Genomic DNA, 27081 nt, shown 5'->3' with positions numbered 1-27081 from the left:
TATGAGCAATCCAAACACGGATCTACTTCTAAAAGGCTTCTTTGTCACTAATCTTAATACATTTGCACATGAACTTGGTGGTCTGTGTTGCTGCCTGAGGATCACAGCTGCCAGGTTGATAAATACGTAGGTTGCTCCAAAAGTAATGCCTCCCATTTAATCCCACGGTTTTAGGAGTTCCACTCTGTACTTTATGTATTTATTTTTCACAATACAGTTGGACAACATCTGTTGTAGTTGTTTGAGGAAAAGTACATATAATCCCAACAGGAGCACAGGGCAGCTGGTGGGATCAATTAAGGTACATATATATGTATGTTCTGATTGTGGTTAGGACAAATATTGTTCTTTTTATCACGGAAGACAGAATCTGCAGAGTGCTTCACTTTTTAGTGATCAAACATGAAAAAATAGGTTATGTCAGTAACCACATCACATTATTTTTAATGTAATATTTTTATTTTTGCTGCACTTCTATCTGCACATTTTACTTTAGAGTTGATCGAGCTTTAGAAGTCTATTCTGAGTCCATGGAGGAAAAACATCACAGAGGTTCTGCACCTCCAGTCCCAGAATTACCTGCCACTGTAAGTGTGTATTTCTTTAATATTGTCACTGCTGCTTATTTTATGCTTTATTACTGGGACATCTATTCTTTTATTCTTAATATTCCCTTAAAGATACTTGTGTTTGTTCTTAATAATTCATAAATGGATTTATATTCTCAAGTAGGCCCACTGAATTTGGTGCTAATATATATACTGATACAAGTCTATTTTCTTAATGTTCTGATTCATTAGGAGCTCTTTCTTTTCTTTACACAGATGAACAGTGAACAAAAGCAACGACGAGTGAGTTAAATTCTTTGTTCTGCATTTTGAGAGTAGAATAGTGAATGATATCTCTGTTCAGAGGAGCTGAGTATGTCATGTGGAATTTGTACCTGCTAAACAGGAAAAACTTTTGCAATAGTCTCGGATGGGGAAAATGGGATAGGAAGCAAAAGTGGTAATTCTGTCTGGTGTCCAGTAGAAGGAACGTATTCTGTTAGAGAAGGCATGTGTATGTCCATTGGTATCTGAAGTTTTAATCAAAATCTTCCTCAAAGATCATTACTTAGCAAATATTCTAAGAGGCTTCGGATTTTTTTTCAGTTGAGGACGTAGATCATGCTGTCACCTCTACAGAAATAGTTTTTAACATTATTCACCTGATTTCAACAGGGAGCTGTAGTCTACAAATACTGGTACAATTTTAAAATTGTACTGTGTATGGTTTTTAAAATAATTTATCTGTGAAAGCCACCTTCAACCTAAATCAGCACTGAAATGCTTGTGTTAAGCAGACTGGTTGCTGACACTACGTAAATGCATTCTGAAGACTGCAGTGATCCAGCTCTCTTTTCTGATTTGTAACAAATGCATCACTTGGAGGAATGAATAAAAGTAAAACAATTCCATCTGTTTGTGCTTAACCTTTGCTAGATGGTTTGTCAGAAGAGCAATGGTGTGAACAGTGGTATAAATGATTTATTGGTAATTGTGGTTTTTATCAGAGAAACAAGTGAAATGATGGGAAAGTTCAGTGCTTTGTGCTTCAGCACTGAGACCATTCTGTCAACTTCAGAGTAGCAGTTAGTGTGCTAGTCAGTGAATACCTAACATATGATTGTATTCCCTGCCCTTACTTATAAAAAATGGTAAATAAAAAGAGACTTCACTGTGAAACTTAATGAAATAAGTACTTATACAGTTTGTTATTAGAGCTCTGATAAGACTGTCCTTTCAGACCAACTATCTCTTTATGAAGAAGTGTGTGCAAAGTAATCCAGTGGTTCCCATTCAGCAGCAGTGGCTGATGTCCATGCTCAGCCTGGTGCCACAGTCACTCGTGGAAGGCAAAGACAGAGAGCTGTTAATTGAAAAGCTTTTAGGGGAGATAATAAGGGATTTTGAAAAGAGTATGAAAAGATGCATGGGTGAGTACTGCAAACTACACAGTACTGTCATTAGTTAAATCATTAAAGATGTAACGAGTTACATGTGCCTGCATATGTGTAATAGGTATAAGCTGTAATATGATGTATTGCATTACATTATTCATGTAACAACATTTCTAAATAATGTAATGTGTAGCATAATGTGTAATAATATATTTTTCAGCTTCTGGAAAGCAGCTTTATTGAGCTGTTCATTTACAAGCATATCCATAGTTTTATTGATGCTTTCTCTATTGGGTGAGGTCCCAGGACAAACCTGCAGAGATAATTAACTATTTTCAGATATCACTTGTACGACTCACTTGAAATTTTAAACTTCCAGAAAAGATCAGTAAGTTCCAATTTTCAAGTGTACTTTGAAATCCTGTGCTATCCTAACTTATTTACATTTGTTGTGTCTGAAAACTAGTGGTTAGCCACTTGGATAGTATTTTAGTGAAAGCTGATCTTGTTAAGAACACATGTTAAAGCAAATCAACAATTTACACGGTGACTAACTTTGTAATATCATTAGCAGTATAGTTGTAGTACACCACTGTATTTATACTGAACAAAATTGCCAAAGAGAATTGAGTAATTCTCTTACTCGTTTAAATACTACCTTTGTGATTAGGGGCAAAGTGATTGGAATTAAGACCTGATTCTCTGTGGGTATTTAGCAAAAGCTGTGATTTCAAGTTGCCGTTGGGGAAATGTGTTTTTTTGGGGGTAGTTTATTTTTTTTGTGTGTGTTTTTTTTCCCTGTTGTTATTTGTTTATTGTGTTTGAAGGCTTGGATGATATAGTTCCCTTTCCATCTCACTGTGTGTGTGATCCATCTTGGAGAACAACTTAGGCAGAACAGTGCCTATTGAACATACTCATGCATTTTGGTTTGGCTTTTCCTAGTGCGAAGTGTTCTTATTAAGCCCGATGTGAAAGGACTTGAAGATGAAGAGGAGACACCTCTGCCTTTATCACCATTGTGAGTGGATTAAATTAGCTCATAACCCACAGGCAAAGCACACTCAGTGGCACCTGAGAGCAGAGTTGCAGTGTAATATTACGTCCAGAGGCCCTTAATGAAACAGTTTTTCCATTTATAGAGAATCTTCTATCTGGAAGTCTGAATTACAGAGTTTTAGCACTGATTATGTTCTGTTACTTTTCCTACAGTTACCTAGGATAGCACCAATGATTACAGAGGAGACTTTTAGCTCTGAATGCCCCGGGCACTTGAGTGCTGTTGAGCTGTCTTTGCCCTGAAGTGAGTCTGTGTGGGCCTCTTCACTGTCAGGCAGCAACGCTGTGCAGTAATTTAACACACTGAAACTGCACCTTGTGCTGAGGTTTCCTCTGACTGTGGTGTTCTGTTGTGAAACATTTGACATCAAATGGAAAAATACTGTTCTCTGCAAAACGGAAATCAGGTAGACAGAATACAGTTGCACAATTTCTGGAACATTAGAATGTCTGCCATCTAGATATTGATGATAAATACTTCCTGTCTGCAGTTGTTGAAGTGAGAAGTTTACATAGATAAAGGTTCAGGAGAAGCACATGATTTGATATAGAGATAACACAGATTATCGCCTGCTGCTTCATAGTGGAGATATGTTTATGGCACTTAAATAAAATGCCTACTGTTTATCTGTAGGATGTTTTATTCAATTCTTGTTGAGCACTTCACTTGCCTTTGTTTCTTTGTCTGTGTATTTATTTACTCAGAGGCCTGGATTTTTCCAGTCCATGGCGTAAACGTTTTATCCAAGCAAAAAAACGGATCCTCTCTAACTTGCACATTCTTCACCCCACGATGAAAACCTTGCTGGATGTTGGTTATGCCGAATTCTCTACCTTTCTTTTAGCGGATTTTTTAAGTTTCAGGTAAGGTCAGTTTGGGTGAGTTATTAACCAATGCAGATTTTTGAAGCTGGTAAATAGGAGAGTTGATGGAATTTATTGTTTAATCTGTTTTGGGGGTGCTTTTTTTCTGTCGTTTAGTGTCATTTGGACAAGTTTCTTCGTGTTGTGACACTTTTCATTTTCTTCTGTCTCCTGAGTGGAAGTATTTTATTTTTCCTTATGTTTCTGGTTATATCAGCCATTTTATGTATAGTTTGTGATTTTCCTGTAATTCTTCTAAGGTCTTCTCATGGTTTGGTCAGTCTCTATGCCATGATGTCCATTAAAGGTCCAATTGGACTGGATTGAATTTTTTATTCAGGCCATTTTTCATCAGTTTTTGAGTTTTATTTTCAATCTTGGATCTTTATTGTCTTTACCTCGTTTATTCATTTTTTTTCTGGTAACTTTTTATTTTCTGGGACTTGGGGTAATTTTCATTTTATTTTAAGGCTGCGTAAGTGATGCTTAGGTTCTCAGTCTGCTTTCTGCTAAGTACAATGTGGGTTTCTAATACAGAGTAACATTAATATTACTTTACTCCATTAAAAAATCTGTTTATACAGTAGGCCGAAACTTTCTTTTCCAGATTAAAAGGGCCAATTGACTGTGAATCGTTGAAGACTGATATCTCTTTAAGCTGTTCCAAAGCAGAAGAGAAGATACTGAATACATGGTATCAAAGAGTTATCAGTCTCTTCACCCAGGAGGCAGCATTGAATGGTGTAAATTTGGATCAGCTTGACTCTTTTTACAGCTGTGTGGCTACGCTGATGACTAATCAGGTAGTGATCTTTCCTCCCTGAGGTAAAACTCCATGTAAATGAGTCTGCGCTTTTGTATGATGTGGGGCTCGTTTAAGCAATAATTCCTAGCTATGTATTGCACGTAATCTGGCAAAGTATTCAGAAAGCTGTATATTTTTAACTTCCCTTATATAAAATATCCTTCATGGTTATGTATAATTGTTTTCCTTCTGATTCTTGGATGAAGAAAATGTATGAATTCTACCAACTAGAATGTAATTAACTTAAGGAAGGGAATATTTCAGTATTCTCAGTTTTCCCATCATTGTTCTTAGCACTACAGCTACATGTCGTGCATAATTGTAAGCAAAATGAATAAAATCTGGGCTATTTGAAACACATCTGTACAAACAGACTCAGTGCCTAGCTTAGCTGAGATGTATGCAGGTGTTCATGTATGCAGTTCTGCAAAATTCCAAACACAGCTTATTCTTGTGGAAGGTGACAGCACAGTGCTTTGTGAGTTGATCTTCTGTTCTCCCCAGTTATTCATATTGGGATGACAGTTATTTCAAGTGCTGGTCAGTTATTTGTTTTGGGAATCTCCAGTAGTGTTGTTTCCTAGCAATAAGATGAGAATGTTCACATGATGCCACTGAATTCAGACTGAGAGAATTGTTTTTGAAACTTCTGAGTTTACTGAAAATTAATAATCCTTTAATTAACAATTAACTTAAAAATATGACATTTACATAGTTCTATCCATAAATATAATAATCAGTGGGAATGTGTGTGTTCAACTTTTCGAGACACTGAAAGGATAATAATTTTATTTAGTTTGTAGAAAAATAATCTTCTAATCAAATTGTCATTCAAAACAACAACAAAACACCTGTACCCATCAAAACCAAACCATAGCAAATCCAAAAAGAAAAAAACCTCACCAAGTTGGGAGGAAAATGCAATCAAGATATTTCTGGTGTATTTAAGGCACTACTGTAATAAACTTACTGTTGTAGTAGGAATAGATGCATGGATTTGACCAAAGCAGAATGTTTGTGTGCGTGTTTACTAGCTTGCATTCTTTAAGAGCCGGGACTGAGACACTCAGAAGTCATTGGAAAGGTAACAGCCATCCTTTAACTGGTCCAAAGCTGCTAAAATGAATGGAAAATGGGATTTACTGAATGAAGGAGAAGTGGGATGGGACTTGCTGCGCCTTCAACTAATAGCAGATATATTTTATTACTTAGCTGAGAGATCTGCTTATAAGAAATGTTGAAGCATTTGTGAAACTGTTTGATCCTGAAGACAGAAGTTGTCTACCTTTATTTAAGATGGAATTCATTATTGCTGAAAAACATGTGGAGTTTTATCCAAGCTTCCAAGAGCTGGAAGAAGCAATTCTGTTTGTAGTGAATCGTATAGGACAGACTCTCCAGGTGTGCTTTTTTCTTTATTTAAATGTGTAAATGATAAGTGGCTCAGCATGTGAACATTAGTAATTTAGGACCCTGCTATCACGATAATGGGAAGCAAAATCCATCTTGAGATATTTATTTTCTATGAGGATTCTGCAGTTTTTCTTAGGAATGCCCAGCACAAATTCAGGCTCTGAAACTCACTTTGTCATTCACTGTTCATGAAAAATAGACTCATGTGCTACGGATTGTTTTAGTCTGCTGTTTTAAGCTGTTCACTGAGTAGAAGTCAGCCTGAAAACCTACCCACAAAAGCAAACCAGGTAGAAGGTAACTTCATCCAGTTTTTTCCTTAGGTTTTTCAGAATTCCCAGGAGTGCTTTCTGATTTATTTATGTCTTTGTAATGTATTTGTTTTTAACATTGTGAATTGAGTAGTTTTTTAGCAGGTGCTCTGAACTAACATTTTGCATAGAAATACCATTCTAATTAAAACTTTGTGTAATGATTTGCCATAAATCTGTGTTAATAATTAAGATCCTCAATAAATGAAATCAGTTCACACACCTTTTCTTTCTTACCAAAAAGAAAAGCCCCAAATAACAAATATATGCAATACAGAGAGATGTGCATCATGGGAACCTGCGTGTGACTGTGGGGAAGGCAGCTGCCTTTCTGGGACTGCAGGGGTGCCCCTGCAAATACTGGCCCTCAATCACAGCTCCTGCTACTTTCAGAGGAGCGTTTTGGGTTTAGTTGTGATTTTGGCACGTTAGACAGAACTCAAATCTACATAGGATCGGATGATTTAGATTATTTTTATCCATCCTACATCTTCCTTGATGGACTTTTTGTATCTGGAATCTTTATAGGTGCCTATGAATTGCCTGGCTGTGATTGTGATAAGGGCCTCATACTTTTCTGATACAGTGTTTTATTGCCTTTAAAATATACGTATTTATTGCTTTTATATTTGAATCTCATAATTGGAAATTGCACTTCTAGAATGTCCAGGCCGTACATTGTTGGCTAGCAGGAGATGCTACAACTCTGCACACTGAGCTTCCCGCCCACATCAGAGCATGGGCTGCATCTACACTGAAAAAAGTTATCAGAGACAACTTAGAAGGTGCAAAGGAATATTTTGAAAGCTGTGGTGAGTGACAGAAGTGTGTTTAAGCAACGACTGCCTGCAATGAATACCTTGCTGTACAGTAACGTGTTATATAACGCGCGGTTCTTGAATTGTAGTTGGAAGGTATGGCTGGCTTGTGGATGGGACAGCACAGGCACGAGTAGAGAGATTTGAAGCAGAGCAACACAGTTTTGGTGAATATACTGCTGTAAGTTTCAATTTCACATCTTATATGTAACATTTACTAATTCTTCCTATCTGCTGTATGTAGCAATAACAAAAGGGGAACGAAGGATAACAGATACTCAGCATTAGCTACAAATTATGTTGACTGCCTACAAACCTATAACGTGAGCTTCTTTTCCTAAAAGTGTATGTGATAAATGGGAAAAAGTTGACTATTTATTTTCTTTTATATATAATACTTACTCATTTAGCCAGGTATTTAAATAACAGCCCTGATGTGTGAAATGTAGTGTTCTCTTGAAGTTCATAGATGAATTCTTCGCTCTCAAGAAGGAAATAATGAATTTACCAGAAGTGATTCATTTCCCTATGATCTGTTTGGACTGTGAGGATTTAAAGCAAGGTTTGGCTAGTAATGCAAAGGCCTTTGCAAAAATGTTAATGGACAGAATAGTTGCAAATTACAGAGAGGAAAATGAAAAGTAAGTAGAATGTCCTTCTTGTTAATCTTATGTGTGTTAAATCCATAGCAGAAGTGCAAATGTACTGTACTCTTGTGTAATGAGGGCTCCTGGCGACCTAAAAATTGCATGGCAATTGCACCACATGATGCCCTTTTCTCCTCTGCTCAAAAGCTGATGGAGGGAACTATTAGTAGGCGTTGTGGAAGGAAAGACTGGCTGGGTTCTCTTATGTGTGTGGTCGATTCCTCTGGGTTTGCATAGGTAATGATAGATATTATTACTAATGGATTCTAACAGTTAACTTGCAAGCATAGGTCAGATCATTAATTAAGTGTTATTCAATTGTTGAGTTAAAATGGATAATTTATAACCCTGTTCTGCAGTGCTTCCATGTTATCAAAATTGGAGAATATTTACTAAGGATATGTTTGTATATATGCTAATGATACTGTGTTTATTTTTAATAGCATGCAGTTATTAAAAATAATTGAGGCATTTGGTTGTGAAAGTACACCCCTAAATCTAAATAAGCCTTTTCTTAAGTTAATGAACAGTATTTTCCTAGGCTTACTTGTTCACATTCTCTATTTATTTCATAAAGTTATGGAGCTGTACGGGGGTAATTTGAACTTTAATTCCATGAAACCTAAACTTGAAACCAGTCAAGATCTTAAAATTTGGTAATTTCATGTACAAAATAATTTTATAGGATATGTAGGGAATTTGAAGCAATCAAAGAACGTGCGTTAAAAGTTCCAGAGAGCACAGAAGAGATGGTGGAAACAATGGCTTACATAAAGGAGGTGAAAGCCAAAGGTATTCAAGACCTCTCGTTAAGGATCAAGGTAAAGGATAGTTACTTCATTCTTTATCTTTCACTGGCCTGTACAAAGACAGAATTCATTCTGGAGTGCAGAGACTTTCAGCTGATCATTCTGCCTGTATGAATATACTGTACCACAGTGCTGGTTCATACACAAGTGAGAGGTGCTGCTCATTCTTTGTCACATGCCTTTCTCAAGCAGCAGGCTGCACTCCTTACTCCCCATTCCCCTGTGTTCTGCATGTCCTTGACGAAATGCAGATTGTGACACATTCTGATTATTGTTTGTTCCTAGAGGCTTATTTCAGGGCTGCTTGTAAAAGCTCTTTTCATAAAAGCTAACATAAGTAGAAAGTGAACTTCATATACAAAGAATCATGGCTTTGAACACACAAAAACAACTCACTGTTTAAGCAGAATAGAGATGATACATTAGTGCTGGTCCTTCATGTGTGCTTGGAGAGCAAAATTGGAAAATTGTGTAAAATGTGTGCCAGCATATTTGGATAAGAACCTGTTTGTTTTGCTCTGTTAGGATGATGTGCATAAGGTTTGGTGTTTGATAGTGTGGTTTTTAGTGTAAAACATCTATGCTGCAAAACGGTATAGAATGATACCTGGAGATTCTCATGTAGATGGGCCAGCTGTAGAAGTCATGCTAAAGAAGTTCACAAATGAGGCAGAGATTTGAATAACTTCTGTGTATTTTGAATGTTGGTATTCAGTTGCCTGAAGTAGTAATTCTGAAAAGTCAGGAAGCAAGATTCCTATTGCATCATTTTAGATGCTTCTGTCCTACCCCATATCTTACAGAGACTATGATTCCTAATGTTTTGTGAAATCTCTATTGTAGGAGTGCTCTTGGCAAATGGAATACTTCTTAGATGTTCATTTCTTTTCTCCTGAGGAAATTGCACTGAATGCAACAGTTCTTCAGTGGCCACAGAAGATTAACCCCATTTTTGATGAGCATGATGATGTAAGGATATTTTTTTTGTGGTATATTTTGAATCTTGTTAGATTCTTCACTTCTTTTGGGCTATTTATTTTGTCAGCATATACCTGTATCTGAACATATAGCATGAACCTTATGAATTCGGAGATGCTTAAGTCATGTATTCCCAGATTTTTGTATCAAAGGAGGATTCCTTTGGAGGAATGTGAAAATGCAGAAAATTGTCGCTGCAACTTAAAGCCCTCAGCAAGTCCTAATCTCTTAATTTGTTTGTGGTCAGTGCTAGGTAATGTATAGGAACGGAAGCATTCACTGCAGTGCCGCTGACTGGTGATGAAAACACACTCAGCTCTGGGCTGAGAAACGTTTAATTAAAACAACGTTTTGTTCTGAATGCTGGGAACAGGGTTACTTAGGTAGCAATCACTACTAGCAAAGACCTAACATCTTATGTTCCTTTTGTGATTGTAGATTACTTTCTTTTCCTCCTCTTGTCTGTGTTTGTCTTCCCAGCATTCTTTCTCTCCTAGAGATGAGAATCTCTTTATTCTTTCCTGTATTACATCCAGTCTTTCTGGTGTTAGTGTTTGCTGTAGCAATTGGAACTTCCCTGAATTTTGCTGAAGGAGGCAAGGGTTCCATGCTAGCATTAGGGGCTGGATGTAGTTAAATGGAACATATGGAGAGCAACCTCTCCTGAAATGTATTTTCTGTAAGGATAATAACTTGTATTGTTTATTTTCTGTTGTGCTAAATATTTAATTTAGACAGGCCTATGAATGTTAATTATTGACAAGACTGACAACCCCTTCATTGCTTTTTACTATGAAAACAATCAACTGTTTTGTAGCTGATTGAAGAGTCCAAACGTAAAGGAGAACAAGAACTAATTAATAAATCTGAGAAACTGACAGTGGAATTAGAGAAGCTAACACAGTCTGTGACAGAACTTGAAGAATACTCAGAACTGGATTGCATGCAGCAGGTCTGGTTAATATCCAGTGTAAAATGGGTAGAAATATTTTGTGTCTAATGCACAGAGATTGTGGAAAGAATTTAGAGTAATTCTGTTTACAAATGTGAACTGAAAAGTGCATTATCCTCATCACACTGTCAAAACTCATTAAAAGCCATCCTAGCACCTCGCTCTTTTGTTGGAATATACCAGCAGTAACATCTGACTCAAAGGAGAGTTTACTGTGAGGTTGTGCCACAGCTGCTTGTCAGACATCTTTCCCTCCAGAGCTTTCGCCATCTTTGTAGCCTTCCTTTCGATGCTCTCTCATAGTTTTATGTCCTTCTCATGTTCTTATACTGCACCAAAAACTGCACACAGTGTTTGAGCTGAGATTGCACCAGCAGAGAGCAAAGTGTGACAGTTGCTTCCCTTGCCCACTACCAATGCTGTGCTTCGTGCACTCTAGTATCTGCTCAGCCCTTTTGGCTGCTGGGGCCGGAAGTTGTTGACTGTTGACTTGTCCACCTGACCATAGCCAAAATCCCTAGACCTCTTTCTGCAGGGCCGGTCTCCAGCCTCTCTTCCCATAATCTGTGTATGTATATCCAGGGTTGCCATCCCAGGTGCAGAATCCAGTTGTTCTTGTTACATTTCTTACTGTTGCTGAATGCTCATCACTATCAAGATCTCTCTGTAACGTATCTCTACTCTCAGAGGAGCTAAGACAAAAATAAAATGGCTTATTATTATTATTGATATCTGATTTTTTGATAGCATAATTTATTTATTTGGTTATTATTCAAGGCATACAATTATTTAATTTCAGTATGTAGCTGACCTGAGAGCCTTACAGAAACGCATCCAAGAAGCTGATGATACAGTAGCTTTTATTCATAAAGAAGAGGCTCTGCTGAAATGGAAGTTAAGTGACTTCCCACTTCTCAGCAGCTTAAAAACTGAGGTTGAACCATATCAGAAACTCTTTCATCTCATACTGAAATGGCAGCGAACTGAAAAAAGGTAATTCAGTACTACATATTCTTGAGGCTAAGTGAGGGAGAATGGACAAAATACTCATGCTATTTTTGTTCACATCAGGTATAGAATATACTTTTATTTTCTTCTAAATATTGATAATTTGCAAGTTTAAATACTATAATTTATGCATTAGGGTTGTTGATTTTTAATTAATTCAGTTACTAAATGTCTGTTTACTCATTTGCATTGCACTAAAGATACGTGTTTTTTCTAACTGTACTGGTTGTACTGATGAAGTCTGTGAATAAGACAAGCTCTGCAGAAAGAAATGTTCTGGGGAGAAGGAAAAACAAAAAAGGCCAGGCTAGGAATGAGCCATTTGCTGTGCCAAAAGAGAAAGAAATGTAATTGGAAAGGTCACAGGCTGTACAGAATGAAAGCCATCTTTAATATACATACAAAGTGTTGTGAAGGTGTGCTCAAATGACTGTATTTGGAAGTTATAAAATAAGGTATGGCTAGATAGTAGGATTTTTTTCTGAGTGAAAATCCAAATGCCTTATATGTTTTGGTGTCACTGATCTCATCAAAGAGCTAAACTAAATATTTGTCAGTCTGTGCAGTTACCTGATATCAGCACGTGAATGATTTGAAAGCTTTACACAAATACGCAGAAGAGCATGGTCAGTTGTACATCACTATTTTGTGAAGAATGAGAAGAACTGGGAATAAGAACTTCACTTTCACTTAAATAACTGTTAATTTGACCCGTTCATATTGCAAACCAAAGAGTCATGTTGGTGCACTGCTCTTGCTATTCTGATTTCTATTTATTTATTTTTCTCAGATGGATGGATGGTGCTTTTTTGGAACTCAATGGAGAAATCATGGAGGCTGAGCTTGATGAGTTTTCGCGAGAGATATACAAAATGTCAAAGCTCTTCCAACAAAAACAGAAGAAAATTCAGCAGGAGTTGAAAAAGACATCGCACAGAACTGCAGAAGAGAAGAGAGAAGAAGAAATAAAGACAAATCCAACTCTTACAATGTGTTCTTCAGTTCTGGAGCAGATGAAAGACTTTAAGGTAAAAGAGAAGAAAAAAGAGAACAAAAAGATGAGAGTTATTACAAATTAATGCTGAGAGATAAATGCTAAATTCAGTACTCAGTATGGATAAATACAGTAGTGTCTGAGACCTGCTTTTCTGTTAGGTTTGGAAATTAGTGTTTTATGTAAGCAGTGTGTTTCACTCCACATTCATTTGGATCTACTGATTGCTGTAGGAATTTGAATCACCTCTCTGGGCCAAATTGCTTCTAATCTCACACAAATGTCCTGGGTGAAATCTTTCCTCCTTCTTTCTGTCCAGGAGGGCCTCCAAAAGAAGACCAGGTAGCAGGAGGCCACTGCTTGTTTGAGTGATAATTATGACCCTGCCATTGTTTAGAATGTCTGTTGAGCTTGCTTTGGTGAGACCATACGTACAAATAACTGTTGTACCAAGATTTACTGTTTGGATTCAGGGTGTTCATGGATATCTGAATCCTGAAAAGTGCTCAAGCTGTAAGTTAGCAAACAAAAGCACCGTGAAGTAACCTCTGGAATTTCTTTTTCTTCTTATCACTGGGGAGAGAGAGACCCAAATCACCATTCCCACACTGTACTGTCCTATTTATTTTAAAAGATTACAGATCTTATAGCAGTTACAGGGATTTGGATTGTTAAGGAGTGAATGCAAACAGGGAAAAGTGCTTTTGGGATTCAGGGAAACGTTTATGAATGTAGCTGAGAATTTTGACATGAGACTATGTTACGTTAAACAGCAGTCTAATCTCACATAAAATAGTTGAAAAATTGTGCCTTTTCACATTCTTGACAAGATTTTGCTTCATAATTTCATATTTCTTCTTCAGTAATTTACTGTAATTACTTAGGAGTTGGATGAATAGCTGAATGGATCCGTGTGCGCTTTTCAGAAAGCATTTTCATGCCATTGCCTACTGCAGCAGCATTTTGAATGCACATCAAGGATGAGGGAAAAGAAGTTGAGAAATAATGCATGTTGTCATTTTGATGGTATAAGTGTTTTTCCTCAACTAGGAGAATATTCCCACTGTGAATGTCTTCTGTAACCCTGGCTTGCGAGCTCGTCATTGGCAGCAGATGTCAAACACAATAGGGTATGATTTAACACCAGACTCTGGAACTACTCTGAGAAAAATTTTGAAGCAGAATCTAGCCCCTTATTTGGAAGAATTTGAAGCCATAAGTGTGGGTGCTAGTAAGGTAAGCTTGAAGATATGATCTCACTGGGAGAGCTTCTGTGACCTGCTGGAATATTTTTCTTTATGCTTTTACTAAAGAGATTTGATGAGTCACTGGCTTGTTAGATGACAACAGTGAGTGTGTATACATTTGTATCCCATGTTATATCCTTAGTATTTCCCAAGTGTACTCTTTTCAGTATACTAGAAAGGTAATTACTAAGAAAAAAATGATAAACAATTTATGTTGTTAGATTAAAATAGCTTGTTCAGATGGGTAAGTTTATATAGAGAATTAATCAACTGGAAAAAAGAACCCAATACAATAGCTAAGGTAAATTATTTTCTTTCTACATGTTAGGAATTTTCCTTAGAGAGAGCAATGAATGCAATGATGGAAACTTGGGATTCAATTTCCTTTAATACATCTGTTTATCGTGAGACTGGTGTTCATATTCTGTCTGCAGTGGATGAGATTCAAGCTGTTCTTGAAGATCAGATTGTGAAAACTCAGACAATGAGGGGATCACCTTTCATTAAACCATTTGACAAAGAAATCAGGGTATGATGAGAAAAAGCAATTTTTTTTGTTTGTTTTTCATGATAACGTGCAAAAGTAAGCCAATTGTATTGTAGTGTTTTGTTTGATATTAGTGAAATGCATTTCGTCGAGACTCTTTGTTCATTTAAGTCCTCCTTGCATTATTTCTGTGTTACAACTCCTACATTTCATGTTTTGATTCTTCTCTCCTTTGCTGTTCAGATGCAACCAAAAGAACTTTGGTTCACGTACTCTGAAAGTCACTATTTTAGTTAGGGACTTTAACCTTGCTTCACAATGTCTTGAAATTAGTATTTCATTATGCTCAAATGATTAATATGTTGTGATTTAGTTCTTCAGTTTGGGAATCAAATTTTGAACTCTGATGATTACTTCTAGGCAAGGAAGTTTTTTGAGGGCTGGAAGAAGTGGTTGGGCTTTTTTGTGGTTTTTTTTTGTGAGTTTTTGTTCTTTTTTTTTAATCAGGCTTCAGAACAGGGATGGATCAATTTACACCTGCTTATCTTTTTGCAGGGCTAGAGTAGTCTTAGTGGTACAAATACCTTGTCTGTGGCCAGGAGAGAAGCTGGTGAATTTGTTTGCAGTTACCCCCCCTAATTCTTTCAATTTATTAGCAAATCCTAATTCAAGCAGGTTCAGGTAACTTGTAATAACATCATAAAAGGGTACTTAGAGCTTCTCCAACCTCTTTTAGAGGCACCTGCTTCTGTCTATCTTAAAGACAGGATACTGGGGTGGCTGGAGCTCTCTTCTGATCTTGTGGTCTTTCTAGTACTCTCGTGTTCCTGCTTTATTCTGGAGGCAAACCAAAAACTGCTTGCTGTGGGAGATGGAACAAAAATTGTTACTGGTAACCTATAGGGCATTACTTAACCATTACATTATTAAAAGATCATCACACTAAAGCAGTAACTGCATTTGGGAAAACTAATTTCCAGATGCATTTTGTTTTCTAAATTCCTTCAGCCATCTGTGTATGTGAAAGAACCTAACTATGGCTACATTTTTTTGTTTTGCTGACTGCTAGACCTGTTTTCTTCTAGAGAAGTGGAGTGTTGCAGTATCTGCTTTTTTCATAATTATTTTCTTTAATACTACTTGTGTAAAAAAAATATTCAGGTAACATTCTTTAAATATTTATTAAGGAATGGGAGAGTCGCCTACTTGAAATTCAGGACATAATTGATGAATGGCTGAAAGTGCAAGCGCAGTGGCTTTATCTGGAACCCATTTTTTCTTCTGAGGATATTATGCAACAGATGCCAGAAGAGGGGCGTCTCTTTCAAACAGTGGATAGACAATGGAAGGATATTATGAAGCACTGTGCCAAAGACTCACAGGTAAGGAAAATAGACTGCACTTGAAAAGAAACAGTAGATTCTCTGTTTTCTGCAGTGTTTTTGTTTTTAGAATATATAAAGTCTGACTACATCAGCTGCCTAGGCTTTCTAGGAACAAAATTATGTTGTACATCATTTGAGTAATTTCTGCTGTTTGAAACATCTTAGTTATAACTAATAGTTGGCATGTGGTTATTATTCCAGGTTCTTGCTGCTACTTCCTTGGAAGGGATGTTGGAGAAGCTTCAGAACTGTAATGAGTGTCTTGACAAAATCATGAAAGGGCTTAATGCTTATCTTGAGAAAAAGCGTCTCTTCTTCCCCCGGTACGATGTGCTTAGGCTATTTCAAGAACAAAGATTCCAAACATTTATTTTGTTGCTTAATAAGTCCAGCCCTTAAAGTAGCTGCTCATTCAGTTAGATTTTTGTTCCTTTTTTTTAAAAAAAAAAAACTTTTGCTTTTTTTCTAAATCTTTTTCTAGCTTCTTTTTCTTGTCTAATGATGAAATGTTGGAGATCCTATCAGAGACCAAAGATCCTCTCAGAGTTCAGCCTCATCTGAAGAAGTGTTTTGAAGGCATTGCAAAGCTACATTTCCTTCCCAATCTGGATATAAAAGCAATGTACAGTTCTGAAGGCGAGCGTGTTGAATTGATTTCAACAATTTCTACATCTGAAGCTCGAGGAGCAGTGGAGAAGTGGTTAATTCAAGTAGAAGATGTCATGCTGAAGAGCATACGCAGTGTTATTGCTAAATCAAGAATGGTAAGGATTTTGTAGTATAGGTTTTGTAATAATTTAGTAACAGTAGCACACAGTGGAAGAGACCTTCCCTTTATGTCTGCTTGCTAAAATTCTTTCTGATCACAGGAGTTGAAATAGGTGAAGTTATGGCACCAGGAAGAAGTTAGCATGTCTTATATTTATAGGCCACTGAGAGAGATAAGAGAGAGAGTTTAGTTTGAGTAAGATTGAAGTTGTAATACAGGATTTAAATTTGTTTTAAATGATTTGCAGCATTACTGTGTTTCAAGGATATATCATTTGAATTTAATTAATTAACATTTCCTCCCTCCTCAACAAAGATCATGAGCCAGAAAAGCTTTCTTGTGTGAAGTTTGCACACTGAGAATGTTTACATAATATGGAAATATAAATAAATGTATCTTAACATTTAAGATCAAATTGCAAATCTGTGGATAAAAAGCCATTTAAAAGTTCACTTACATTTTGAAAATAAAAAAGGAGTACTTCCATAAAAGAATATCAATAGATTCACAATATGTACTTTTTATTACATTGTAGAATCATAGGGTTGGAAAGGACCTTAAAGATCACCCAGTTTTAACAACCCTGCCATGGGCAGGGACACCTTCTATTAGATCATGCTGGCCAAAATCCTATCCAACCTGGCCTTGAACTCTTCCAGGGATGGAACATCCTCAACTTCTCTGGCCTGCCTGTTTTAGAGGTTTAATAATCTCATAGTAAAGAATTTATTCTTTATCTCATTCAAATCTACCCTTAAATAGTTCAAATGGTTATTCCTTGTCTAATCTACTCTCCCTGATAAAGCTTTCTTGTAGGTTCTCTTTAAGTACTGAAAAGTCTGCTCTAAGGCGTCTCCAGAGTCTTTTCCTTTCTAGGCCATATAACCTCAACTTTCTTAGCCTGTCTTTTGTAGAAGAGGTGCTCCAGCCCTCAGATCATCTTCACAGCCCTCCTCTACATTCACTCAAACACTGTGCCTTCTGATGTTGGGTGCCTCTGAGTAGAACACAGTATTGTGAGCGGAGTCCCACAGGAGCAGACGGGGAGAATCACCTCTTTGACCTGCTAACAAGACTTCTTTTGATGTAACCCAAGATACAGGTGGCTTTTTGGGTGGCAAGTGTATGGTGCTGGCTCTTGTTGAGCTTTTCATCCACCGGAACCCCCTGTTATGGTGTGTATGCACTGACCCTGTATTTGTGTACTGTATTAATCTCTTTCAGGCATATCTAGAGACTGAGAGAAAAAGTTGGGTTCTGGAGTGGCCTGGACAAGTAGTATTGTGTGTATCCCAAATGTTCTGGACAAGTGAGGTCCATGAAGTTCTTTGCAGTCAGCCAGAGGTACCTATGTGATACATAATCTTTAGATTTTATTTATTTATTTACTTATTTATTTTCAGATAATGTATTTTGCCTAATCAAATCTTACCTTTCTACAGTGAAAATAAAATTTGATAAAGCATCAGTATATGAGTTTGGTATGGAATTTCTATAAAGCAATTTCTAGCTTTGATTCAGATATTTGAATGCTCTTGTTTAGAGCAAGCATATATTAAAGTCATAAATGCAAAGCTGATTAAGAGAGAAGTTCATGCAAAAATATGATGATATAAGAATGGCTTAATAAGCAATCCCCATTATGGTATTTAATTATTGTAAAGAAGTCTGAAACACTTGAAACTGTCAAATATTCAGTTTCACAGCTACCACTGTTTCTCCCAGGGCTTGAAGAACTATTATGATACACTTCAGCTTCAACTTAATGATATCGTAGAGCTGGTAAGAGGAAAACTGTCAAAGCAAACAAGGACTACACTGGGTGCCTTGGTTACTATTGATGTTCATGCTAGAGATGTCCTCATGGAAATGATTGAGAGTGGTACTTATCATTTTAAGATATTTTTATTCCTGTGTTTCTGTAATTCCTTAATACTGTGTTAATTAAATTTGGCTACCCAATCTCATTTTGCTTAATAAAACACAACAGTTTTAAGACGTGAGTATCAAGTCTGTGTGATTACTTAGATGTGAGCGTAATAATAATTTCAAAGCTTTAAATTTCTATTTAAAGAAAATCCAGTTATCTAAAATTTCCTTTATTGTTGCTTTTAATTACGTGTCTATCAGGGGTACAGAATGAAACAGACTTTCAGTGGCTTGCCCAACTCCGGTATTACTGGGAATTAGAGAACGTTCGAGTCTGCATCATTAACTGCAATGTAAAATATGCTTATGAATACCTTGGGAACTCACCACGCCTGGTCATTACTCCTCTGACAGACAGGTGTTATCGCACCTTGGTATGATCTTATGATCTTTGCTAATATTACTAAAGACCTTGTTGACTGTGATATGTTATTTTTTACCCTGTTCATTGCAATCGTACTCATAGGGCTTTCAGTTGCTGTGAGAGCTATTTCTGTTAAAAAGGAGCTTTCAAAGATCACAATTTCTGTGGCTTGTTGAACATTAAGTGGATCTATAGCAATGAATCTGGCCCACCAAAGTGGCTTACACAGTAGTGGACTGTTCTATTTTTTGAAATACTAAAGGAAAACCTCCCTATCTACGTTTTATCACTTCATAGGTAACAAGAACACAGCATTCTTGCAATTTATTTGGCTGGAATATGGTTTCAAATTTTTCTAGACGTTGTGGAAACCAAATCACCACCTCTGTAGGTTTATAATTACTCTCAGAAGGCCTGACTGGTGCATATGAAGATATTTTGCTCTCTTTGTAGATTTAGTCTTTGTGGTATGGTTCTAGCTGATGTTTGGTACATATTTGTTGAAACATTAGGGGTTCTGTCCATAGTTATGACAGAAGAAGGTGATGTGGCTGCTCGTCACAGTCCGTTTTTTGGCTCACAGACTTTTAATCTTGGAAGGAAGGAATTCCATAAGGAATGGAGAATGGAATAGAAATGCTACAAAAGGGAGTGTGGAAAGTGAAAAGTGGAAAAAGTATATTAAACGAGAAGCAGATGTAGAAAAGAATAGCAACTGAGTAATGGCTTCAAATTTGATTTTAAAGTTGTATCTAAACAAAAAAATAAAGGTTGGATCTAATAAAGTTTGAGTGATCGTTGTCATGATGGTGTATAAGACTAAACTTACTTTTATGGAAAATTCAGTTGTCTCTATTTCTAGACTGTAAATAATTTTCAGATTTATAAATTGATGCAATCTATAAATGCTCTTTTGTTTGTTTCATACAGTTGTTGTATCTGTCAGTGCAATTTAAATTCACATTTTCATTCAAAATAATCTCTCCTAATGACGCAATAATAATTTTCATAAACTATTTCTGTTTCTTAGATTGGAGCTTTTTATTTAAACCTTGGTGGAGCCCCAGAGGGTCCTGCTGGGACAGGTAAAACAGAGACCACAAAAGATTTAGCTAAAGCTCTTGCTGTGCAGTGTGTTGTCTTCAACTGCTCTGATGGCCTCGATTATGTGGCAATGGGAAAGGTAAATAGAAGTGTTAGAACTCCCATTTTATTTATTAGGATGGGAACTGTAGAATGCCCACTTTGCAGAAGCACTTGTGAATGGGTGTCACCTGAGGTTTGCTGCTCTTGGATGTAATACACTGGTCTCAACATGTTAATGTTTTCTGTGCCATGAAATCCTATCAAGTCACTAATTAGAACACAAAAAGAAATGACTGCTGATACTCTTATTTTCTTTCGGACTCTTAAAAATTAGGGATGCTATTGTTGTGTTTTTTCATTTTACAGTTTTTCAAGGGTTTGGCTTCATCAGGTGCATGGGCATGTTTTGATGAATTCAATCGCATTGAACTGGAAGTGTTGTCTGTTGTGGCCCAGCAGATCCTTTGCATCCAGAGAGCCATACAGGCAAAACTAGAAAAGTTTGTTTTTGAAGGAACTGAGCTGAAACTTAACCCCAACTGTTTTGTAGCTATTACTATGAATCCAGGTTATGCAGGACGTTCTGAACTTCCAGATAATCTGAAGGTAAAACAATAAAAGATGTTTCTGCTTTAAAATGTTTTTAAAAGGCACGTATTGCTGGTATTAATTCAGGTTTAATTCAGATTGTACTGCTTATGTATTTATTAATTATTGACATACTAAGCCTCTCTTTTTCCTAATTACTGGTATTTTGAAAGATTTTGAAAAAATTGGAGGAATGTGTTAGAAAAAATGCTTTAAGGAAGCAATTTTTGCATAGCATTTTATTGTGGTTTTATCTGATAGAATAAATGTTAGTGAACTAAACCTTGTCCAGGTAATGAGTTTCCTTATGTTACATGATGAAATAAAATCTTAAAGATTATTGTTGTGTCTATATTAGTGGTTTCAGTGGGACGTTTGGCTTTAACCAAGTAATCTGGAGGCTTTTTGAAGCAGTGCTGCCTGGCACCTGTCCCTTTAGACTCAATGTGGGACTGAGCAGGAGCTGTGAATGTTAACTTAAAGCAGACTTAGTGCAGTATGAAAAGTATGTCAGCTTCAGATTACTTCAGGAATGGAAGTACATTTGCTCATGCTGTCTACATCATGCACTGCTCTGTGGGATGTGTCAGTGTGGGGGCAAACTGCAGTGTTGAGACAGTGCTGAGGGGTAAGAGCTGGTAGGATGTCTTTTCTATGTTCGATCGTACCTCATGATGGATCTTGATGGTATGCATTTATTTCTAGTGAGTTGTAAACTGTATCTGCAAATATTGGTGATTTTATCTATTCTGTGGGCTCCCAATGTTCTAACAGTCCTGCTTTCCAGTTCTACAATTCTGTGACTGTTGCAAATCATCCATAGCTTATCTGCCTGATCTCATTAAGGAGTACTTCATTTCAAAAGCTGATAATGTTTAACATTAGAAATGCTGTGGTGGGATGAATCCATTCCTCACAAAATTGTCATATTTATTTGGGGGTGTGTCTTTCAGGTTCTATTCCGAACAGTAGCCATGATGGTTCCTAACTATGCTTTGATAGCAGAAATTTCTCTCTACTCGTATGGATTTCTGAATGCAAAGTCACTATCAGTGAAGATAGTAATGACCTACAGGCTTTGTTCAGAGCAGCTTTCTTCTCAGTATCACTATGACTATGGCATGCGAGCAGTTAAAGCTGTGTTGGTGGCTGCTGGGAATTTAAAACTGAAATTTCCAGAGGAAGATGAGGATGTATTGGTAAGTTCAGGGAATAATTCTTAAGGAACTTCACTGATGCAAGCAGCTCAGAGTTGTTAGGGCAGTCCCACCACATCTTTATTGACACGTCACTGATCATCCTTACTTAGTTTCCCTATTGATGAAACAAAGATAATTGTCTTTTATTATCTTTTAAGTGCATGCTACACTTTCCAGTGCTGTGCTGCTGATTCTGCTTAACTGGCATCATTATCAAAGGCACCGTATAATTAAGAATCTTAATTGCATATTAGATTGTTTTAGTTTCTGAACAGCATATTCTCCATTACTAATAGAACGTGTAATTGTATTCTCTAGCTTCTTAGATCAATCAAGGATGTGAATGAGCCCAAATTTTTGTCATGTGATATACCTCTCTTCATGGGTATAACAAGTGATTTATTTCCTGGAATCAAACTTCCTGATGCAGACTACAAAGTAAGTAAACTTGTAACCTCTCCTTCCTAAACAGTATTGGTTTTGTTTCTTTTGTAACCAGGTGTAAATAATACAGTAATTTATGAGTTACTGAAAAGTAAGAAAAATTGTAGAATGCTTGCACTGAAATTTGTACCACAGGAAATTCTTGCATCTGAGTATAATTCACATCCAAGATCCATTACATCCAGAATGACAGTGTAAGAAATCAGAAACTGATCTGGAAATTTACTAAATATAAGAGTCTGTCTGATTTTAATTTTTGGATACAATTGATCCCTAATTTTTGGATATATTTTAGTGAAATTAAGCCTTGCACTTGTATTTTTTTCTTGCTTATAGCAACAAATAAAGCACAGCTCCTTTGTAGGAGGATCACTGGGGAGTAGATGAACGTGTAGGAAAAGACAAAATGGACTTGTTAAATTTCTCCAGTGAATGCTAAACTCCTGACAAAACCATATTATGCTCAAGCACACTGTTAGTTCCTGATGAGGATATAACATCCCCTCAGGATCAAATCTGTAGTCAACTCCTGCTGTAGCATTAAAAGTACGAAAGTGTTCTGTTTTTTTTGTTGTTTTTTTTTTTTTTCCAGGGGTGTTTGCTGTATTCTGATTAACAGTGTTACATGTATGACGTGTATTATTTAATGTGAAACCCTTATTAATGATCATAAACTGTTGTAGTCCAAGGTGATAATTTAAGGAATAGGGTGCAATGAATATTTACTTGTAATTTCACAATGAATCAAATGTAATAAAAATACTTAATCTAGATTTATACGTCTATAAATTGTAAACATGAGAACTGGTTTTTAAAAAGGAAAACAAGGAAAAGAAAAAAATGCTTGTAGCAAATGATAAGGTTGTGATTTGGTTTCATTTTAGGATTTTCTGGAATGCGCAGTTGAGTGTTGTATTCAACATAACGTCCAACCTGTGAAAGCTTTTGTAGAGAAAATGATACAGACATATGAAATGATGATTGTTAGGCATGGGTAAGTTCTCTGTACTATTTCACAAGCTGTATGTGTTGTCGTTTTGGTTTATGTCATGGTAGTTATCTATATCAAGGTTAAAAGATAGTATGAGTGGCAGAATGGTTCAGTTTGTGTTGAAATGGTTACTGTTGAGGTAGAATCATTTTTTTTCTGGTATGGTGCCATGTTTTGGATTGAAGGAAAAAATAATATTTGTTGAGTAGTGCTTTTGCCAAGTGAGGAATCTTTCAGCTTTTCATACTGACCTCCCAATGAAAAGGCTGGGCTGCACAAAGGGATGGAACCGGAACAGCTGGCCCAGACTGGCCACAAGGATATTCCATACTGTATAACTCATGCTGTACAATGAAAGTGGGGGGAGTCCACTGGGGGGGGAAGCTGCCACTGCTTGGAGGCTGACTGGGCTTCAGTTAGCTGGCAGTGAGCAGCTGTGTTAGTCAGGTCTTTGCCATTTTATTCCTAGCTCTTATTACTGAGCAGTAAGCTGACTGAGGGAATGTGAACAATATATTGCCCTTATGAATACTGCTATTCAGCTCATTAATTAATCCTTCCAGGGTGACCCTGCTACAGTCACATCCCTCTGCTGGATGACCAGTAGAGTTTTTTTAAATGTGGCTGAAGGTAGTTTGTGTATCTGTGTGTGTGTGTGTGTGTCTGTGAAGTATGCATTTCTTCTGTTTGTCTTCTTCCAGAACTTTGCTACAAGCTGTCCAGGATGGAAAATAAACCAGAAAATAATACTTGATTCTATAAATAAGTGAAATTAAGGGGTGAATCTAAGTTTTAGAGGACAACTTGTGTACAGTGGCTGTGCTGTTAAGTTTACATGTGCAAATCAACTGTTTTCTGCCTAAATGATGTTTTGTAAATCTAAAGCTAAAATGACTGAGTTGAAGAACTTAGATGTATATGCAATGTAAGCATGTGAGTTGGTGTATGGCTTTGAAAGCAACTCCTTTAGAATGCAAGTATGCTTTTTCTAGAAAGGAGGGCCAGATCTACCACAATGTTTAAAGATAAATAGCATGTAAGTAATATTGTTGTCCTTCATGTGGTCTGCAAAAGTTAAAATGCAAGACAGATCTATTAATGGCTTTTTTTTCTTTCCTTCCACCTAACAGCTTTATGCTGGTAGGGGAATCCTTTTCTGGGAAGACCAAAGTTCTACACGTGTTGGCAGATACGCTGTCTCTTATGAAAGAACGTGGTTATGGTGAAGAAGAGAAAGTGGTCTTTAGAACTGTGAACCCCAAATCGATCACTATGGGTCAGCTTTTTGGGCAGTTTGATATGGTATCACATGAGGTAACGTATGGTTTAAAAATAGCATGTAGCAGTGGCCAGTTTATTTTTTTTTTGTTCCTGTTTCAGTTTCTAGTTTATCTTCATGGATTTCATGGGACTTGTGTGACTGCACTGGTTTAACTATATTCTGACTCCAGGTTAACTCATGGTGTTATTGCTCAGCTCTTTTCACGGTCAGGAAAGGCACGTCACATTGCTCCTGCTTGTAGCTTTTGAGTCCTAATTCCAGACAGCATTTCTTCATCCCTTTCCTGTTCTCGAGTGCTTACTGTAAATAACAGAACTGCTTGGCTGACTTTAAGAAAAAATAAGCAAACATACCAGTATGGGTTCAAGGACTGGGAGCTAATAATCCCGTGTGGTTTTCCTACTTTGTAGTATTTCTAATGCTTTTTGTTTTTTCCTATTCCCATATATATCAAATCTCTTTGATTCTCAGTAGTAAACAGTTGAATTTGTGGCTTTGTCATTTTAAATGCACATGAGAACAGAGTCGTAAGTGTTGTTTTAGTTAATACTTAGAGGGCTGATTTCAAACTAGTGTTTCAAATAAACGTAGCAGTAAGGTTGTATGAAATTGTATGGGTTTACACATGCAAAATAAGCAGTACCACACTGAGGGTCGTTGTTCTAATGTACTTCCATCCGTGCTAGGTAGACATACTAAACTTAACTGGATTAGTTTCTCTGTCAATTCAACCGGTGTAGTTAAGTCAGTACAAAAAACTATTTAGAAAAGCTTAAAACCTGATTTGTCTCCACGTGTAAAACTTTGGTTTGGAGAAGGAACAATATAAAAAAAGGAATGTGAAATAGCGAAACTTAGGGTGACTCTGGGAAGAAGCAGATGCAAAACAGAGCAGAAGCACATCTAAGTGCCTTTCCTTTGTTTCTTAAAAAAATACAGTTTTACAGGCAAAATACCACTGTTTAATTTCCATTTGCTGGCGTGGTCCTTTGTGAAACTGCAAATCTGTGTTCTACTCTTTTCCAAGCAAGAGAAGAATAGTTAAAGAATAATGAAAAGGAAATGAAGGTGTTACATTTTTCTGTTCAATTAAAGCTTTCTTTGACAAATACCTACTGATGGGATTACTTACTGTCTTTTTAAACTGAGATGTATTGCCGTCGTCTTACTTCTCATTCCTACACTCTCCCCCTCTAGTGGACAGATGGTATCATTGCTAATACTTTCAGAGAATTTGCATTATCGGAGACTCCTGAGCGCAAGTGGGTTATCTTTGATGGCCCAATTGATACCCTGTGGATAGAAAGCATGAACACAGTTCTGGATGACAACAAAAAGGTATCAGTCAGTGCAAATAAATGCCTAAGTAAATTGATAAGACGTTTTGAAAATAATCTTCAAGGAATAAAAGCACAAAAGCACACAGCAATGCTTGGCATTTGAAAAATGTGAGTGCAAGGTGGCTTTGGGAACAAACTGTAAGATTTGTGAAGTTGTTTCTTTTTGTTCCTTTTGGGTTTTTTTTGAATGATAGTCAACTTGTAACATATTTAGTGTGTAGTATCCCCTTAATATTTGTAACTTCTAACAAAAATTAATAATTCAATTTAAAATCAATTTTGATAATTCAATTAAATCAATTAAAAAAAAAAAAGTGACATTCAATTACAATTACTATGAAGGCCCTGTTTTCAAAACTTGTCTTTAATTGTACGTTTTTGCAATCTCAACTGAAAAAAGAAAGCGTTTGCATTTTCAAGATGAACTTCTGAAATCAAAGCTGTAACTGCACAGCACTTCTGAAAAAGTGTGTGTAAAAATTACAGACTACGTTTCATGTTTAAATTTTTGAAAATATTCAATTTGGACTGTTATTTTTCTAAGCAGGAAAAATGGCTCTCCAACTGGAATGCTTCATTAGCAGCAACAATAGCAGCAAATCTTCTTTCTCCTTTCTGCTTGAGGCCTTTTCTTTATCCTGTCATATGCAGGATTAGTTACTGGTAATTAAGCTACTGGTAGGATAATGTGGAATACTATGATAGAAGTAAAGAATTTAGCTAAATCTAGTATGGCACTAATTACTGCTCCAAATGATTTAACACTGATGTGGTTGGCCTCTCCTTTGCATATACTTGGCTTTGCTGATTTTCATGTGCAATTTCTAGTGAGGCAGGAAGAGTAATTAGCAAGTAATTTTTTTTTTTTTTTAAATCTTTGTGATTTTCTTTTCTCAATCAAAGCTTTGTCTGATGAGTGGGGAAATCATTCAGATGTCTCCTCAGATGAGTCTGATTTTTGAAACAATGGACCTTTCCCAGGCATCAGTAAGTTTTTTATTTAATGGAAAGGTAAAACAAGGTTCAATATATTAAACTTATAATAGAATGAGTTTGCAATTCTTCCTTAGCCTGCTACGGTCAGTCGCTGTGGCATGATTTATTTGGAACCTTCACAACTGGGCTGGACACCACTTGTTACCTCTTGGTTGAATAAACTGCCTGAACCTCTTAACTTGAAGGAGCATCAGGATCTCCTACAAGGTCTTTTTGATTGGTTAATACCACCAGCATTACAGCTCCGTCAGAAAAAGTGCAAGGTATTTTTTGATTTGTTTTTTGCTGCAATAGTTGTCTACTTAGATTCAGTTAAATTTGGGTAGGGAGAAGCTGTTCTCTCCTGACAGGAGCAATTATAGTGCATATGCAGC

The 27081-nt window shown here is 36.6% G+C and overlaps 2 protein-coding genes across 5 annotated transcripts in view; one reads left to right on the top strand and one right to left on the bottom strand.

The window, feature by feature from the left end:
* LOC125698633 (sarcolemma associated protein) overlaps window positions 1–27081 on the bottom strand; it is a 403851-nt gene that overhangs the window by 137791 nt on the left and 238979 nt on the right. The gene's annotated exons all lie outside the window — the stretch shown is intronic.
* The window catches only part of DNAH12 (dynein axonemal heavy chain 12), a 62195-nt gene that overhangs the window by 1370 nt on the left and 33744 nt on the right, over window positions 1–27081 (top strand). For 3 of the 4 annotated variants that reach the window (XM_048957215.1, XM_048957213.1, XM_048957216.1), the window contains exons 3-34: window positions 497–587; window positions 825–851; window positions 1789–1978; window positions 2888–2963; window positions 3707–3865; window positions 4473–4668; window positions 5883–6071; window positions 7056–7206; window positions 7302–7393; window positions 7675–7853; window positions 8545–8680; window positions 9512–9637; window positions 10464–10598; window positions 11398–11591; window positions 12397–12634; window positions 13651–13836; window positions 14176–14376; window positions 15522–15716; window positions 15921–16042; window positions 16201–16483; window positions 17713–17832; window positions 18214–18370; window positions 18619–18791; window positions 19812–19964; window positions 20234–20473; window positions 21409–21654; window positions 21973–22092; window positions 22983–23092; window positions 24220–24403; window positions 25569–25709; window positions 26615–26698; window positions 26782–26970. In XM_048957215.1, coding sequence (XP_048813172.1) covers window positions 497–587; window positions 825–851; window positions 1789–1978; window positions 2888–2963; window positions 3707–3865; window positions 4473–4668; window positions 5883–6071; window positions 7056–7206; window positions 7302–7393; window positions 7675–7853; window positions 8545–8680; window positions 9512–9637; window positions 10464–10598; window positions 11398–11591; window positions 12397–12634; window positions 13651–13836; window positions 14176–14376; window positions 15522–15716; window positions 15921–16042; window positions 16201–16483; window positions 17713–17832; window positions 18214–18370; window positions 18619–18791; window positions 19812–19964; window positions 20234–20473; window positions 21409–21654; window positions 21973–22092; window positions 22983–23092; window positions 24220–24403; window positions 25569–25709; window positions 26615–26698; window positions 26782–26970 — 5083 coding nt within the window. The remainder of the gene's footprint in view (window positions 1–496; window positions 588–824; window positions 852–1788; window positions 1979–2887; window positions 2964–3706; window positions 3866–4472; window positions 4669–5882; window positions 6072–7055; window positions 7207–7301; window positions 7394–7674; window positions 7854–8544; window positions 8681–9511; window positions 9638–10463; window positions 10599–11397; window positions 11592–12396; window positions 12635–13650; window positions 13837–14175; window positions 14377–15521; window positions 15717–15920; window positions 16043–16200; window positions 16484–17712; window positions 17833–18213; window positions 18371–18618; window positions 18792–19811; window positions 19965–20233; window positions 20474–21408; window positions 21655–21972; window positions 22093–22982; window positions 23093–24219; window positions 24404–25568; window positions 25710–26614; window positions 26699–26781; window positions 26971–27081) is intronic. The other variant, XM_048957214.1, reaches the window with a different exon arrangement.

The sequence above is a fragment of the Lagopus muta genome, chromosome 11 (assembly GCF_023343835.1).
Source record: "Lagopus muta isolate bLagMut1 chromosome 11, bLagMut1 primary, whole genome shotgun sequence".
NCBI classification, from domain to species: domain Eukaryota; kingdom Metazoa; phylum Chordata; class Aves; order Galliformes; family Phasianidae; genus Lagopus; species Lagopus muta.
Note: the sequence above shows the minus strand (reverse complement) of the source record. Positions and strands in the feature narration are given on the sequence as shown.